The sequence below is a fragment of the Pinus tabuliformis genome, chromosome X (assembly GCF_031772625.1).
Source record: "Pinus tabuliformis cultivar Carrire ecotype Pingquan chromosome X, CPIR1, whole genome shotgun sequence".
Classification (NCBI taxonomy): domain Eukaryota; kingdom Viridiplantae; phylum Streptophyta; class Pinopsida; order Pinales; family Pinaceae; genus Pinus; species Pinus tabuliformis.
Window position 1 is genome coordinate 1,602,832,712 of NC_142308.1, and position 17,970 is coordinate 1,602,850,681.

General features: G+C 40.1%; 1 protein-coding gene across 1 annotated transcript; it reads right to left on the reverse strand.

Annotated features, from left to right (window-relative positions):
* Window positions 1–2,396: 2,396 nt before the first annotated feature.
* Window positions 2,397–4,564, reverse strand: LOC149146166 (heterogeneous nuclear ribonucleoprotein 1-like). The gene is made up of 2 exons (XM_089446852.1): window positions 4,038–4,564; window positions 2,397–3,910 (listed from the first exon to the last, which is right to left on the reverse strand). The coding sequence occupies exons 1-2, from the start codon at window positions 4,257–4,259 to the stop codon at window positions 2,696–2,698; spliced, it is 1,437 nt and encodes a 478-aa protein (XP_089302978.1). The 5' UTR covers window positions 4,260–4,564; the 3' UTR covers window positions 2,397–2,695.
* Between the last annotated feature and the right edge of the window lie 13,406 nt (window positions 4,565–17,970).

Below are 17,970 nucleotides of genomic sequence, written 5' to 3' on the forward strand. Positions count from 1 at the left end.
TTGTTGATCGGATTCACCTGGTATTGTCCCTCTGAAATGAAGGGATGAGTCTCCCATTCTATGCAGATCACAATTGAGGATACCAGTTAAAAAATATGTAGCTGGCCCATGAGAAATGAACACCAGGCTAACTACAGAAATGGTCAACCCAGAAATAAACATGTAAGCCCATACATAAATATTAAAATAATAAAAAAATTAAAACCGAATTGAATGACTTTTCCAAAACTGTGTACACACAATCACTTCATGACTTTTCCAAAACTGTGTACACACAATCACTTCATGACTTAATGATTACTGCTGGACAATAGAGGATCACTCAAGCTCCAAATAATTGTAATCACATTTCAAATTCCTAACTGATCCATAATTTCTCTAGATATGGCTTTTCAATGTCTGGATTCTGAACATGTTCCAATGATAGCTGTGCAAGATTGAAGATCCTTTAGCTAAACAAGTGCGAGGGTGCATTACAAGCTCTTGCCTTTCTAGATGAACAAATCCGATTTAAGGGAGCAGTCAAGACAATAATATATCATATCTTGTCTAATATCATCTTAGCATGGTTAGACACTTGGCCTCGTGGCATATCCTATAAAAAGGGGGGAAAGTGGAAGTACACAAAACAAATACACAATATAACAGGCATCCTCGTGGCATAATATCCCATATAATGCAAAGTACACAATACAAATAACCAATACAAGGAGGGCGCATATATAAGGCCACGCTATTCATAAAATAAAAGAAATCAATCTTGGTAAATTGAGTTAAAACTAAAGATATTCATTTTGGTAAATTGTTATCTTTTTTATCCAGGGTTCATATACCTGTAAAGAAGGAATGGTTCTTATCTTTCCCAGTCAAATTCAATTTCTCTGCCAATGACATAATGAACTTATATTGAATATAGATATATCACAGACGAACTCATATCGATATCACAGACATAATGAACTCATATTGAATATAGATGCTTTTTGTAAAGGCTTTAAAGAATATTGTTGAATGACCTTAGTCCTAAAACGCATCTGCTTCGAAATAAATAAGAACAGAAAGAAAGACTCATTAAATTAAAGATACTATCACTCCTACTATAATAACAGTGTTTTGGAGAAATTTTGGTAACAACGTAAAGCTTGTATGAATATATTTTCGCAGCTGTTCATATTGTAGATAGGTTTCTGAAATACACCGAAATGTCGGACATTTCGGGCAGACACTCTGCGCATCCTCAGGGACATAAGAATCCTAAAAAGCACCTTACCTTACCTTACCTTTCCCTCTACGAATGCTTTGTTTCCAAAAATAAAAAAGAAAAGAAAGAGACTTGTTAAATTAAAGATACTATCACTCCCACTATAACAACGGTGGTTGGAGAAATTTTGGTAACAATGTAAAGCTTGTTTGAGTGCAGATTTTAGCGGCAACCGAAATGTCAAACATTTCGGGAAGACACTCTGCCCATACTCAAGGACATGATAAGTTTTTTATAAGTTTTTTGAACAGGCACAATGTGCACCCATAAGACATTTCAACCTACAGCACCAGAAATTATCAAAAACGTAATAGCTCATTGCATAATTCAGCTAATTAATGTTTCTTTGTTGATTTCATTTAGTACAAAATCCTCAGAGTGACACGCTATCCAAAACAATCTTGTTACTCGTTCTTCATATTTAGATTTCAATAACAGCATGTTCATTCATTGCTGAACGTGTTAGCATCTTATCAGAATGGCTAATAAGAATATAAATGATAAGAATATAACGGCACTGCTTACTCATATGTATATCCCATGATCCCGAAATAATAGAACTGCTTAAATCAATCTAATTCCATCAATATAACGCCACAGACCAGGATCACACAGAAAATGGTCATTAGCATATTAACATTCACAGAGTTTGCAATGACAGTAAAAAGAAATCTGGAACCTGTGACTCATCATATTTTGATTCTATGGTATCAATGCTGGATTCATTTTACTTCCATCTATATACAGCACGGAGCAGAAGCAAACAGAGAATATGGCCCAATAGCATTCACATTAAAAAGAAATTGCAGCGACAAGTTAAAAAGATTAAGAATACAGCCCAATAGTATTCACATCCAAAAGAAATTGCAGCGACAAGTTAAAAATATTAAATTCCCTATTTCGACACTTACGTTGAATGTTTCTCGTGATCTTGAATTAAAAAAGGCCATGTTGGAAAAAGTAAACAGATATGATCTTCATTCGATTGGTCAAAATTTTGACATTTCAATCAGTGGTACAATTTGTTCAATTAAAATTCTCACCCTAATAGAAACAAAATAGGAAGAAACACAAACTCTTTGATGGTTAAAAATACTACAGCCTCACGATTCCATCAACTTAGCAAACGATCAAGTAAAGAGTCAAAAAGCCAGCATATGGCACAACAGTAATTGTAAATCGTCTAGCGCCTACATTACCAAGGATTACAAAATTCTAGTCTGACCAAGTACTGCCCAGTAAACAGTGGCATGAATACAGAATAACCTGTCAATACCACTAATATTCTCTTTACTTTAACGGCTGCATAAGGAAAATAAAATTGAAAACCAGTTGAAAGAACTCCGATCTGTACCACTGATACAACACAGTCTCGAAAGAAAAGAAAAAAATGGTCTGCGGTGTAAAAAAAAAAAAACTCAAAGGTTAAAAAAGTTAGCCTGTGCGTTCAGGATAGGGCCTAAATCGCCCATCGGGACCTCTCTGGCCCTGTCGCCCTGCTGCGCCATAGTTTCCTCCTCCAAAGCCAGAATGATCATTCATCATCCCATCAGCATGAGGAGCTCCGCCACCGCCTACTCCGTACCCGCCCGCAGGTGCACCGCCTGAAGCGTCAACTCCCCCACCTGTCTTCCATGCTGTATCTGGGTACCCACCGGGAGCGCCATGAGGGTCTCCATAGCCTCCACCCATGCCCATTTTATAAGGCGCAGCCGCCACACCATAACCTGCACCGTATCCACCAGGGGCACCAGAATTGTAACCCCCATCGCCATAAGGATACGCCGCCGCAGGTCCATTTCCATAACCAGGCACTCCGCTCGGACTCTGCCCACCGCTGCCAGCGCCCATTAGTCCCTTTGGGCCATAGCCGGCAGAATTCACCCCTGCACCGCCGACGCCGGCTGTGGCTCCCCCCCACGGGCTCTGGGGAGCTGCAGCAGGCGCATTCCCATATCCAGCCACCTGAGGAGGAGCCGGCCCACCCCCATAACCTCCACCGAGAGGAGGCGTCGGGACACCTACATACCCACCCATGCCATAACCGCCACCGGGACTGCCATAACCTGCACCACCACCATAACCTCCATTCATGTAGCCACCAGGGGCGCCAGGTGCATAACCGCCAGGTGTCCCAACATATCCCGTAGGTCCATACCCTCCTGCATACCCACCACCACCGCCCCGTCCAGCCGAAGGCGGCGGTGCCCCGCCATATCTACCCGCTCCAGGATTCGAACCGTAAACCCCCGCTGGAGCACCAAACCCTCGGCCCCGAGAGGCCCCCATGTTAGCCTCCTTGGGAACCGCCCGCTTAACCTCAACAAGCTTCTCATGGAGCTCATGAAAACTCTTCCTTAAAACATTTTCCACGGCCTCCTCGGAATCGAATGTGATAAACCCGAAACCCCGCGGCCTCTGTGTCCCGTTATCATACATGACGACAACATCAGTAATGTTACCGAACTGCTGAAAATACTGCCTGAAATCTTCCTCCGATAAGGTTGGGGGCAGACCACCGACGAAGATCTTTTTAGTCCTTGCCTGACCGCCGGCTAAGCCTTGCGGAGAGCCATTCTTATTGAATACCCTAGGCCCTGAGCCACCCTGCTGCTGTTCGCTTCGTGGCACTGCTTTCTTCGCTTCGACCTGAAAATAAACATATAAGTAAAACGCCATTAACATAACAGAGAAAGAACAAGCTATATGCAACTGTTGTTGCATAAAATTTGACCTAAATTGGAGGATTCTTTGAGAGGCTTGTCTTCTTGCTTACCGCTCTTCCTGCGATGACATGTTTCTCCAACAAGACTCTGTCGGCAACATTGGGATCCGCGAAGACCACAAAGCCGAAGCCGCGAGCAGTCCCCGTGTTTCGATCCCGCATTATCACGCTGTCAACGACCTCGCCGTAGTGCTTGAAGTAGTCTCGGAGGGTGTCCTCCGTCGTCTCCCATGATATCCCGCCAATGAAAAGTTTGCCCTGGTCTGAATCCATCTAGGTAATAAAATCAAACCAAAAAAAAACTACAGAGAAACTTCTAAAACCCTCTCCGGCAGATCTGAGTTTCGAGCATGCGACCTCTGCAGAAGTTTGTACTCGCAACCAGGAAAAGTTAAAAGAATACAAAATGGGTTGGAGGGAGGGGAAGAAAGATTGAGAGCTTCAATCGCAGAAGCAAAATAGAACTCTAGCTATCCACCTCGGAATCGAATGGACGGTTGTGATCCCTTGTGTGAAGACTGTCAACAGAAGAGATTCTGAGGCCCCCGCGCGATTTGAACCGCTGATCCGACGGTTCGTATTCACTTTTGCTTTCAATAGCCTTCGAGGATTTATGCTTTTTATAAGCCCTATTCGAATTTATTCTCGAGTGCCGGATTGTTTATGTTTAATTGGTTATCCTCGGATGTTACATGTAGATTTTATTTTAATTTTTTTCCCACGGTTTCACTCAGCTAATGCCTATGCCAACAATTTAAAATCATTTTAAATTCTTAAAGGAAGTTTTAAAAGTTCATGGGTTCAAAACCATAGGGGTAGAGTATGTATGTTTCTGTAGATTAGACGCCCAGAGTATTTATGCTTTCGTAAATTTAGGAGTCAATTAGCTGGCAGAGATGGATCCCTTGTCCTACAAACAAAAGTGCCTCATACAACAATTTGGTCTCTGACTTGGTCGTGACCTTAAAATTGGATAATAATAATAATAAATACCTTACCATGAAAGATAATTCACTTAATAATAATAATAATAATCTATATAAAAAATAACTTACCATGAAAGAGAATTCACTTTCTTCATGGTACTTTAAAATCTTGGTTACATATTTTCTTATTGATAATGTGAATCTTTGTGAAATAAAATATTGTATGATAATTTTATTATTATAAAATTAGAAAGGATAATAGACAAAAGGGGTTAAGTTGTATAAAATTAGAAAGGATAATAGAAATGGGGTTGGTACTTTAAAATCTTGGTTACATATTTTCTTATTGATAATGTTGAATCTTTGTGAAATAAAATATTGTATGATAATTTTATTATTATAAAATTAGAAAGGATAATAGAAAAGGGTGTTAAGTTGTATAAAATTAGAAAGGATAATAGAAATGGGGTTAGGGTTGAGTATGTATAAATTAAGAATGAATATAAAAAATTATATAAATTTAAGATTAATGAAAATTAAATGAAAAAAATGGGAGGGATAAGAGATTAGATTAGTGAAATTTTCAAGTGTTTTGGGGAAAACTTTTCAATTAAATTAGATAATGAGCTAGTGAAGAAATTAAAAGTTGAAAAGAGAGGAGCATCCAAGCAAAAATATATAAATTGGTTGAAAGGAGGGATGGAAGAAGGAAGGAAGAAAATAACATAGGGCAAGGACGATTAAACAAAATATGGGGAATGGCAATCAATCAAGAACCTAGACAATGAATGATAGGTTTCCAAGATTGACTAATTTTGTAGTCATCTTCACGATTGAAATTATGAGGATTTTTTTCTATTTCCAATGTTTCATGAATGGTTCAAGATGAGTAAAGGGGGTTGACACAAGAATCGTAGTTTGGTTAAAGGAGATAAGGTCTTTGAAATTGTGGGATTCGTAAGTGATAGCTTTCTATTATCAATTTTAGCTTTATGCATCCTTGACAATGCATGGAGCATCCACTTGAAACATTGGACAATAAAGTTATCTTACATAGTTTATTTCTAGAAGATTCAACATCATTATGACTAACTATGTGTAACACCCTCCTCCCATGTCTACCTAAGTAACCGACCAAACGAGGTAAACATGTGACGAAGTGTTACTATGATATGATTCAACTCCTGATAAACACACATGGGCAGCGAGAGAGATATGAAAGATAAAACATGCAGTACAATTTTTATTAACAAGAGATATACATTTATAGTACAATATCTGACCGTTGGGTTCCACATCCCAAGGTCTCTTGGATTCCTTTTGTCCATTCGGCTTCCACACTAACCCTTTGAGGATTAGGCGTCCAACATTCCCCCCCTTAATCCGAAGGGTTATGTATGAGTCCAAGAAGAGAGTTGTAATACAAAATGTGCAAATATGCATGGAAGCACTAGGCTGAATGTGCTCTATGAAATGTTGGTATAAAGGGCAGTGGTTTAAGGATGACCACCAACACTGGAACGCTTAGTGCAGTTCTCGGAACTCTTCCAAAACTGGCAAGAAACTGAAGTTTTCTGCTAGAGGTAGTGATCCTATTGTTTTAAAGAGGGAAACCTTCAACCATAAAAGGGAGGTCTCACCCCGCATAAAAGGTAAAACTTCAACCTGGAAAGGGAAGTCTCAACCTGTGATGGTTTAAGGATGACCAACAACTCTGGAATGCTTAATGCAATTCCTGGAACTCTTCCAAAACTGGCAAGAAGCTAGAGTCTTCTGCTAGAGGAAGTGTTCTCAATTTTGTTCCTGGAATGCTTACGAAACTGGCAAGCAGCTGAAGTCTTTTGCTAGAGGAAGTGTTCTCAATTTTGTTCCTGGAATGCTTCCGAAACTGGCAAGAAGCTGAAGTCTTCTGCTAGAGGAAGTGTCCCAGATTGCCAACTGAAGGCATGTTCAGGCATCTTTGTCTCTGGCTACAATTTTGAAACTGGTGTGGCAGGTTGTGGCTCTGGCTCGCTTGATGTGACTTTGAAGCTTGTAGATGACCATCATTTCCCCCCCTGTCAGATACAAGGTGAGATAATGGAGGAAACTCAACTGCAAGACTGTTCAATATTCTGGAACAAGTTCTGACATGTGTTTGGAATATCTTCTTCGCTGTTGATGCCCATTGCCAAGAAGCGATCCATCCAAGATGAATCTTTGTTCTTGCAGGACGTTTGTTTCTGAAGCATCTATGTGAAGAATGGTTGGTTTTATGACAGTGCTTACATGGATGAAGATCAAAACAGTGATCTTGCAAATGGCCAACTCGGTCACAATGTTGGCATTTCACGATCTGTTGTTGTTGTTGTTGTTGTTGTTGTGGAAGAGGGGCAGAATCTGGAACAGCTGGAGGTGAACTGTCATGAGGAGCAGGTGAACTGTCATGAATGAATCCAACACTCTGAAACTGAATGGGCTTGGCATAGTCTGGAATATGAAAGGACAAGTCATTGTCATATCCAAGGACCGGTTATGTGCTTGTTGTGGACAAGTTGTTCCCAAGGTCTGATGATGGGCTTGGGAAGTGCAGACTGAGTTTCTGCATCTGCATGTACAATTGCTGCTTTATTGGGTACTGGATCTGAATGAACTTGAACAATATTGACTTGTTGTTTATGGGAGTCTGCTTCATTGTTTTGAACAGGTCAGGTTCAAATGACTCCTTCATTTTAATTCTTCTTGCTGTAGCTGTGTTTCAAGCTGCAAAAAATCAATTTTCTCTTGTGCATATTGTAGACATGTCTGAATTTCTGAGAGAGAGCCTTTGCTGACTTGGAATGTTTCATGATTAGAGGAATATATCAGAGTTTTTAAGAACTCTAATATTTCAGTAATTCGAGGCATATTCTTCATTGTCAAAATTACACCCCTTTAAAAGACTGATTACAACTATGACCCAATGAGTAAAAGTAACACCCACTCACAGTACAAAGACACAGAAAAATCCTTTGTAAATGTGCAGCAAATGAATCAAGGAACAGAAACTATAATGAGTTTTAAATACAGTTCCACAACTGGGGCAGCAGCAACTGCAAACTTGCTTGGATCCTTCAAATACTCCTTCCCTTTTGAATCAGAAATGATGGCTAACAAAACTTCAACAATTATAACACTGTCATGGACAGGACTTGAATGCTCATATGCCTTGACTGGGGTACGAATCAGTTTTTCTGAGTTTTCTGCCAAACTGGTAAAGGTACCTCAAGAAACAAGTATAACGGGACCTTTTTTGAGGCAAGACAATATACAAAATACATTTCCAGATGTGGGAAATGGATCTTTGAGGATAAAACAAAGAGAACACAATCCTGACTTCTTCATAGCTATAGATGATGCTACGTCCATGACCATCTTCCGCCAGGCATTATAAATGACGGCTAGCTGTCCATTTCCTTTTATTTTATAAGGGTGAATATCGAAATTTTAATGCTGGTATGGCTACCCTACATGTAGCAATCTAGGGTAATTTCCGCCCTAGGTTTTCTTAAGTGACTAGGGTTTTCAACAAATCTTGTTTTCCTTGTTAAAAACATGACACAGATTTATCCAGCACAATAATGTAATCTTAGTAAGCAGCACTGTTTACTCAACAATACAACAGACCATTCAGTATAATGCCAATATAATCCAATTTCACAGTCCAGTATAATTCCACAAAGTTCTGAATCCAACAGTTCTCAAAAACGAACAATAATACCCTAATCAACAATCCGAGTTTATCCTATAACTGCTTCAAAGACTTGCAAGAACCTTTCCGAAATCTGTCCCGAGAGAATGCTTCTGCCTGCGATTTGCTTCAGATACTCATCCCAATTTTTTACCTCAGTCCAGTGAAAATCCCAATCTGTACAGGCCTAAACCAATCTTCCAAATTTCACTACAGGAGCTTCTCACAGATTTCGAGACTTAGGAACCCTTCCGCACTTATCTCAGTGTGTACTGGGTGACTGCGGGTGTGATACAGGTTGTGGCCGGACTTCCAAAAAGCCTCAGGAAATGATGCCAGCCTCAGAGTTACCTCGGCCTACAACATATCAATTTATCACTTGGAGAATCTGTGTATATTCAGCTTCAGGACTCCGATCTACTTCAGCCTTCAGGATGTATGTCTCAGTCAATTTTGTCTGTCTTCAAAGGAAGTGTGGATGCCTCAGAAGGATGGCATCCTGCCTTAGTGAGCTAGGAATGAGACTGTCTCAGAATAATTCATTTCTATGTCAGGTTCGTTCTACTAGCCTCAGGGGACTTTCAGCTTGCTTCAGAAAGTCTTCTCTTCTGCCACAGAGAGAACCCGCAATGATTAAGCCTAAGAAAACTTTGGTCTGTCCCGTAATTGTCCTCAGAAAAACTTGTCCAGCTTCAAGGTGACTAGATATTGTCTCGCCACAGACCCTTCCCAAATTACTCGCTCTATTCAGCAGGGAGCATTTGGCGAGCTTGGTATTGAACAGCACCGCGTTTATACTCCCAGCACCGCGTATTGAACAGCACCGCGTTACTAAGAAGCAAAAGATATAGGTACAATTGTTCAGATATTATATGCACAAGTGAACAGAGAAATGATCCTTCGCGATGGAGGACCTTCTCTGTTACCCACAAGCCAAACCCTACACTTGAAGGAACCTAATTAGAAGGTTACTCATTCAATGGTCACTCTGCTTGGTTCTCATCGATAATCCCTCAATATATAACTGTGTGAGACGAGATATATACACATACATAGTCACCCAAGAGCCGTGATGCCCTGCAACGATGCACTGAAGGCTTTCAGGGAATCCAGACACAGAATGTAACAATTTATCCCTTTCAGATCCCCATAATTATTCAACACAAAGAAAACGGCACCGATTTACAAGAAAGAACAAGAACGTACCGTTAGAGGGAAAAGAGTGTCGCTGTGATTCCTGCAACTATTTCTTCTTCCTCTATCTTCGGTTTCTCTTCTCATTGTGTTGTATATTAACGAACATATAAAGAGCACAAACTAGGAGATTATTCAACACACATACCGGAATTTGACTTCAAGGCTTTATTGCAACGCACTGCCTTCAAAAACTCAATGTACACAGTGATGCTAGAGATTGTTCGAATGGCCATCAACGCAATTTAATACCATTCAAATGTAGTTCAATACCAACTTGTATGCTATTCAATACCAAAGCACAGTTCAACAACATTCAAATCCAGTAGATGCGCATTCAAATCCAGTCGATGAGCATTCAAAGCACAGTTCAACATCATTCAAATCCAGTGGATGAGCATTCAAAGCACAGTTCAATATAATTCAAAACTTGGACGGGCACAGCGTTAATATCATATAAACGCACAGCGTTCAAAACCCACAGCGTTACCATACAACATTATACCATTTTTTTAACAGTCTTCAAGCCACAAAAGTTCAGAGGTCAATATCTCTAATCGCCAGCGCAGTGAAGGAAGAACCAGGCATGTAAATGCCTAACCTAAAGCAATGTTACAGGTGCTAACAGTTGCAGGGGTTTCAAAGTGGTGTTAGTGAAGCCTCGACATACCTCCAGCCGAAGAGAGGACAGTTCATAGAGTTACAAATGAAAGGAATTCGAGAATGAATGATTGAGTTATGGGGCAGAGCAAGAGTTTCCACACACGAGTATGCTACAACATAGAAAATATGGCGAGCGTTAAACAGACAAGCTCAAGCGTTTCAATGTTAGGCGAATGTCAGAGGAAACAGAGAACGCAGGTATAAAACGTCTATGACACTGACGCAGTGAGACAACATTTGCAGCTGCTCTCTTGACAGAGGGAGCAGGCTTGACAGAAGGTGCAGACAATATCAAAAACGTATATGACATACAGACATTTCAGAACAGCTTGGACAGCGCTGGCAGTGTCAGGTAGAGGAATCGTTCAAGTGAATATGTCAGACAGGGCGCAGGTCTGTATAAAGGAATATGGCAGAAATAAACTGCACAGATAGGCCATAAAACAAATGGCTCACATTAATTATGTAGGGCAGGAATACGCCTGCTCTGATAACATGTTAAACACACATGGGCAGCGAGAGAGATATGAAAGATAAAACATGCAGTACAATTTTTATTAACAAGAGATAAACATTTATAATACAATATCTGATCGTTGGGTTCCACATCCCAAGGTCTCTTGGATTCCTTTTGTCCATTCGGCTTCCACACTAACCCTTTGAGGATTAGGCGTCCAACAACTCCCTATGTAACAGTTAAGGAAGTGGAACTGACAGAACAGAGACAACCTGACCTTCTACACATGCAACATAACCCCCAGGAGCCATCCAACCCAACTAGGTGACCAACCCTTGAGCAAACTCACATTTTGTTGCCTTAAAGCCTCATTCACTCCCTTGACATGGGCATGCATGTGACTGGGACCCTCCAGTCGTTCCCACAGCAAGGCATGTGTGTGACTGGGGACTTTTCCAAGTAGTTCTGTGCTAGCGACTCTGGATTATGTGCCACTTTTTCAAGGTCGAGACTCAGGCCACTGCCCATAACTCCATGAAACTTCCATAAATGAAAAGTAACATCAAAACAATGGCACAAATGCAAATACTTGAACAAGGACTTGACTCGACACTTACTAGCCATGACAAGCATTTCATCAAACATGTCACAAATATGCACTCTATAGGTTTAGACAACATATCTGAGCATAGTGGTCTCGTACTTATCTGAGAATCACTAAGAAGCATTGATGCCTCATCATAATAATTGGATTACCATCTATTAAGCCATATATTCATTGTACATTCAGTGATTAACTAAAACATGATGAGAGCCATACCTTATTACTGTCATAAAACTCATCCATAACCAGCATATAACCAATAGAAATATCAAAGATTTAACAGACATATAAGCCACATATAAACAAGTATATTTACCCATAAAATATCAAGGAGAGAGCTCTTATTGATGAATGCAAAGGCCAACCAGGTTCGGGACTTCCACGTTCCACCCAACCATAGATTGGCTGAACCAAGTCTCTCTTCAGCCAATCACCCCCGTGCCATATTCCAAGCATTAATGTGGGTTCTCATAGAGAAATCCATCAAAATCATACCAGGGCTTCCAAAGGCCAAACCAACTCAACCCTCAACCAGTGATTCCACCTCACGGTCGGACATCATTATCCATCACCAGATTGGTCTCTACCCAAGTTGTCCAAGGCTCTAGAGCATTTGTTCCAACCAAGTCTCCAAGGCTAGTAACTCAACCCATAGTTGTTGTTAGGCTCGAGAGTGTTTGTCCAACCAAGGCTCCAGAACTAATAACTTAACCCACCAAGGGCTCTAGAGCGTTTGTGCAACCAAGGCTCCACTATTAATAACTCAACCCAAGTTGTTATAGGGCTCCCATGCTAATGACAGATCATGACCAAGAAACAACATGCATATGCCATGCATGTCAAAACTAGTAAGGAAATCATACATGCAACTCAATACCTGCAAGAAAAACCCGTTGTAGATGTTGATCCTGATGTCCTCTTGCACTTTTCTGTTCTTTCTTTGCCTTCTTGCTCCAAATCCCAATTATGCCACAATCCTCCAAGAGTGCTCCAAGAAAACTCTAAGTGTCCAAGAGTATGAGAGAGAGAGAGAATAGAATGAGAGCTCCAAAACTGAACTGATCAAAATCCATGAACTGATCCTCATAAGCCTTTTCATTAATGAGGCCTCTATTTTCTTCATTTTCCATTTTTTTCCCTTCATTTTCCTCTTCACATGCAACATGTGACCTTTCACCTTCCTTTTCTCCTAATTTCCATTATTTTCATAAATAAATGCCACTTTGCCTTCCAAATCCTTAGTCATTGCCTTTGCTAATTTCCTTAGCCATAATAAATCAAATGAACACCTACACTAGGACGTTTTGCCCAACATTCAGCTTGGAATATGGGTCCCGTGACCATGGTTATTATTTTTCCTTTATTAACTTTTATTACATGGATTTTTTACCAGGGCTATTACAGACCCCTCCCCCTTGGGGGAACACTATCCTCGATGTTCAATGACACCTACAACCAACAAGACTACTAAAAGAAAAACATATTGCCCATGGACCTTTATAACTTAGCTTATTGTAGTATTTACAATGATCAACTTGCTAAGAAGCAAACTAACATGACAACCATAATGACATGACACTCATATCGCTTATTGGAGCTTTATAACACATCCCGTGGCGGTATTTACATCCATATGTACATAAATCAAACATCGCACCAAAACATTCGTCTAGCCAACAAACAGAGAAGGATACATAGCCCACGTTTGATCTGACATCTCCCATGTAGCTTCATTTGGCCCAAAGTGTTTCCACTACACTTTAACCTACTCAATTGCTTAGTTCCGGAGCATGAGCATCTTTATCTGCAATATACACTGAGGTTCCAATTGGAATTCGCATTTTGGCTCCACCTGCAATGTAGGCTAGTCAATCACATGATCAACATCTTTAACATACTTTTTAATCAATGATACATGAAAAACAACATGGACTTTCATTATCAAAGGTAGTGCAAGTTGATAGGCTACTAGTCCAATCCTTTCAAGAATCTTGAAAGGTCCACAAAACTGAGTTGCTAGCTTGGCACATGATCCAATCTGCAAGGAGCTCTACTTGGGCTTGATGTGCAAGTACACCTATTCCCCAACCTGAAACTTCCTTAAACAACATGTTCCAATTTGCATAGTTTTTCTGCTTGTCCTGTGTTGCCTTTAGATTCTTCTTGATTACTTGCATTTCATGTTCCATTTTTGCTAACATGTCTGGTCCAATCAATACCATGTTCACCAGGTCACTCTAACAAATGGGAGTATTACAACTTCGCCCATACAATGCCTCAAATGGACTCATCCTCAATGATTCTTGGTAGCCATTACTGTAAGCGAACTCAACCAATAGAATGTACTCTTCCCACTTCTGTTGTTGATGCATCACATACAACCTCAACATATCGTCCAATATGATGTTGACCCTCTCTATCTATCCATTTGTCTATGAATAATAAGTTGTGTTGAAGGCCAACTCTGTACCCAAACCTGTAAACAACTCCTTCCAAAACTTGGAAGTGAGCTTTGCATCCATATCTAACATAATATTCTTCGGAACACCATGCAATCTGACCACATCTTTGATGAACACCTATGCCACATCACTAGCTGAATAGGTAGATTTCACTGGAATGAAGTGTGCTACCTTAGTCAACCTATCCACCACAACCATGATGGAATCATGTTGTCTAGATGTTCTTGGCAAACCTATGATGAAGTCCATGGAAATGACCTCCCATTTCCACTCTGGAATCGAGATCGGTTGTAGTAACCCACCTAGATGTTTAAACTCTGAGTTTACTTGTTGACAATCCAAGCATCTTGCCACAAACTCTGCCACTTCTTTCTTCAAGTTCAGCCAGTAGTAGAACTTCTTCATCGCTGTCAATGTCTTTTGATATCCTAGGTGACCTAAATATGGTTTCACATGAAACTCTCTCAATATGAGCTTCTTGAACCCAATGTCATCTCGCACATATATCTTATCCCTAAATCTGATCAAACCATCTGTCGTGAGACGATAGTCCACATCTTGTGCACCTATACTTGTACTTGTACCTATACTCTATTGTAACATGTGCATGAGTTCCATGTACTAGTTATCCTGTTGACCTGCCTATAAGATATGAACCTATAAATTTGTCCCATAAGAACTCATAATTGTTATGTGGTTCACCTGTATCCACCTGCTAAGAGCATCTGCAACCCTGTTCTCTTTACCTTTAATGTACTCGATCTCAAAGTTGAAATCGCGAATCGTGGCCAACCATCTAGCTTTCCTGACATTCAGATTTGGTAGGTCAAATAGGTACCTCAATCCAGTGTGATCGCTCATAAGTACAAACCTCCTGCCAAGAAGATAGTGCCTCCACATCTTTAATGCATGGATGATTGTTGCTAACTCAAGATCATGTGTCGGATAATTCTGCTTGTACTCATTCAATTTTCATGACTCATAGAATACTACCTATCCCTCCTACATAAGAACTCCACCAAGTCCTCTTTTGCAATCATTTGTGCATACCACAAATTCTCTACCCAGATCTACAATCTTTAGCACTGGAGCACTTGTCAACAACTGTTTCAACTGCTCAAAACTTGTTGCACATTCTTATGTCCATTCAAACTTCTTACCTTTCCTTTGCAATGATGTGATGGGATATGCAATATGTGAGAAGTTCTTGATGAACCTCTTGTAATAACCTGCTATCCCCATAAATGATCTTACCTCATCCACATTCCTAGAAGTTTCCCACTCCATGAATACGATATAAAATTGTCCAGATAAGGACGCAACACACTATTCATCAAGCACATAAATATTTGCGGGAAATACATCCTAAAACTGTTGTAAAACTGGTTAGCTTCTCAAAACATCTGCATCCAAAATTTCCTTACCTTTGTCACTAGAAATATGCACTGCAAATAACACACACCGTTTTCTGTGACTATGCTTTTCCTACATAGCTGTCACCATCCTAATTGAGGTTTCCTTCTCCGTACCTTGTAAGACTCTTTGTTCTCCATTATCATCGAAGCACTCAATGGATTTGTCATAACAGTCCACCTTGGTCCCATGAAGATACAACCAGTCCATGCCCAACAACATACTATATGATCCCAACGACACTACATTCAAATGTGTTGATGTAGGCATACCATTCAACTCAAATGCACAAGCTCTTACCCAATGATGAACTCGCTTCTTTGTACCTACCGCCCACTGCACTAGCAAGACTCTGCATGCACTTCTTTATTTAAACCACACTTATCCACAAGGTCAAGATTACTATAACTATAATTAGATCTAGGGTCAATCAAAATAGAAACAACTTGATCACAAATTGTACCATCCATCTCAATAATAGACGCTTGGTGATCTACTTGCATGTTATCCAACGCTACATAGATCCTAGGAACATTCTGTCCAACATCCCCAACTGTATGCGCCTCATGGGCACTGTAAATCTGTGATCTACCACCCTGATGCTATGGACAATCTCTCTGACAATTATCTTTGCTACAAGTCCAAAATTGTATGAGCTTCCTATCATCACCCTTGTTCTACTCAGACCGAAGTTCCTATCCTCTGTCAGATGCATTGAACTTCTTGTGTGGCGTTGCATTCTCTTTGTTACTTGTGTCCTGAGGCCTTGCTTGTTTCTTGTCCCATTTCCCTTTATTCTTATTATTACCTTTCTAGTCTGGTTTAGTCTCAGATATGCGCTTTGATTACTCGTAAAAATGCTTTAGTGTCTGAATGGCCTCGTCCAATTATCTAGGCTCATCAAACTCAATCCTGTATTTGAATGTTGTTGACAATCCATTGATGAATCTTTGAATCTTGGCCTTCTCCTCCTTGAGGTAAGGCAAATATCTCAACGACTCCGAAAATATGCTAGTGTATTACTCATCAATCATAGATCCCATCTTTAACTCATAAAACTCTTTTGCCATGTCGTCATAGTACCTCTCTGATAGGTACTTCATCCTGAATAGTCTCTCGAATTTACTCCAAGTCAACTCCTCATAAATATCTCTGACGTTCTTTACATCTTCCCACCAGATATTTGCTTTACCTTTAAGACAAAATGTAGTTAATATGGCCTTCATGTTCTTTGAGTAATCATGTAGCCTAAATAACTTATTCATTCCAAGAAACCATGCTTATGCATACTGTGATTTCTTCATTTCCCCATCAAAGGTAGGTGGCTTTTATTTATTGAACTCATCCGGAAAATATCCCCTATCACTCCTCCCATAAGGATGATAACAATGAGGACTATGATACCTGTTAGAACCAAAACTAGAATAGTACCTGTGTCCATCACCTCTCATGTATGATGTATCCAAGAACCTGCCATACCTAATTGTGTCATCTCTATCTAACATGTGCCCACTACGAGATATCCTACCGCATGCCCCATTAGTTCTTTTTTTCCAAGGAAAAAGCGTAATTTTCATTAAGAATTTTAAGAAAATTACATGTTATATGCCAACATGTGAGAAATGATTTCACTACTATCAGCAGAATGTCATGAACACTGTTTTTATATTTACATATCATCCTTCATTAAACTTGAAGGGTCAAAAATAATAAACCAGGTCTGTATACTTTAAACCGTAATTGCATTATAAAAACTAGATAGCAGAAAAAACAAAAAGCAAAAAACTAGGATGATCACATGGATCGGTCCTGAGGTTGAACTGCCCCTTCGATGAAAGGCCTATGGTAGATCTGGAAAAATTCCCCATCCCTGTATTCTTGTATCAGCCAGTGTCCTCTGGTCAGTTGCGCGGTCTCTTTGGAAAGAAGATCAATGACTTCATTCCTTTCCCTGTAGATATGAGAGCAGACAAATGACTCAAACTGAGATTTTAATAAAATAGCATCCTCCACCAAGTCTCTGAGTGTGTGCAAGTGACAGATAGAGTTCCCATTTATCCAATTTATGATGAGCTGTGAGTCCTCGAAAATTTGAAGTTTATGGCAATGTTTTTCCCTGGCATAGAGGAGGAGATGTCTAAGGCTGTTTAGTTCCGCGTAGTTGTTTGTGCCTCTCCCTAGTCCCACTTTTATTTTGAAGTTCACCGAGTCATTTAGATGTAGGACTGCCCCTCCCCCGCAGTCGATGGCTGGCTTCTATCAATTACTTCTGGGACTATCACTGGATCGGATCCACGGTAATTGAGTTGAATATGGCCGGCATATGGTTGCAAACTGCCACCCCCAAAATATTTTTATCCTGAAAAATTCTATGGTTTTGAATAATCCATATGCCCCAGCATATAATGAGAGGCAGATTTTTTAATTTCTGATTGGCTGAGCTCGACCACCAAGTCTGCCATGCCTCATTTACATTTTGTCCTGCCCATCGAGTTTGAATTGAGAGTGCTGAGGTGATGATGTTCCAGATATCAGCCAATATTGAGCAATGGAGAA

Excerpts from the sequence above, each read along its gene's own strand:
- LOC149146166 (XM_089446852.1), bottom strand. The coding sequence starts at position 4,259 with ATGGATTCAGACCAGGGCAAACTTTTCATTGGCGGGATATCATGGGAG. Across the intron at positions 3,911-4,037 it reads ATGTCATCGCAGGAAGAGCG|GTCGAAGCGAAGAAAGCAGT; the intron begins GTAAGCAAGAAG and ends GTTTATTTTCAG.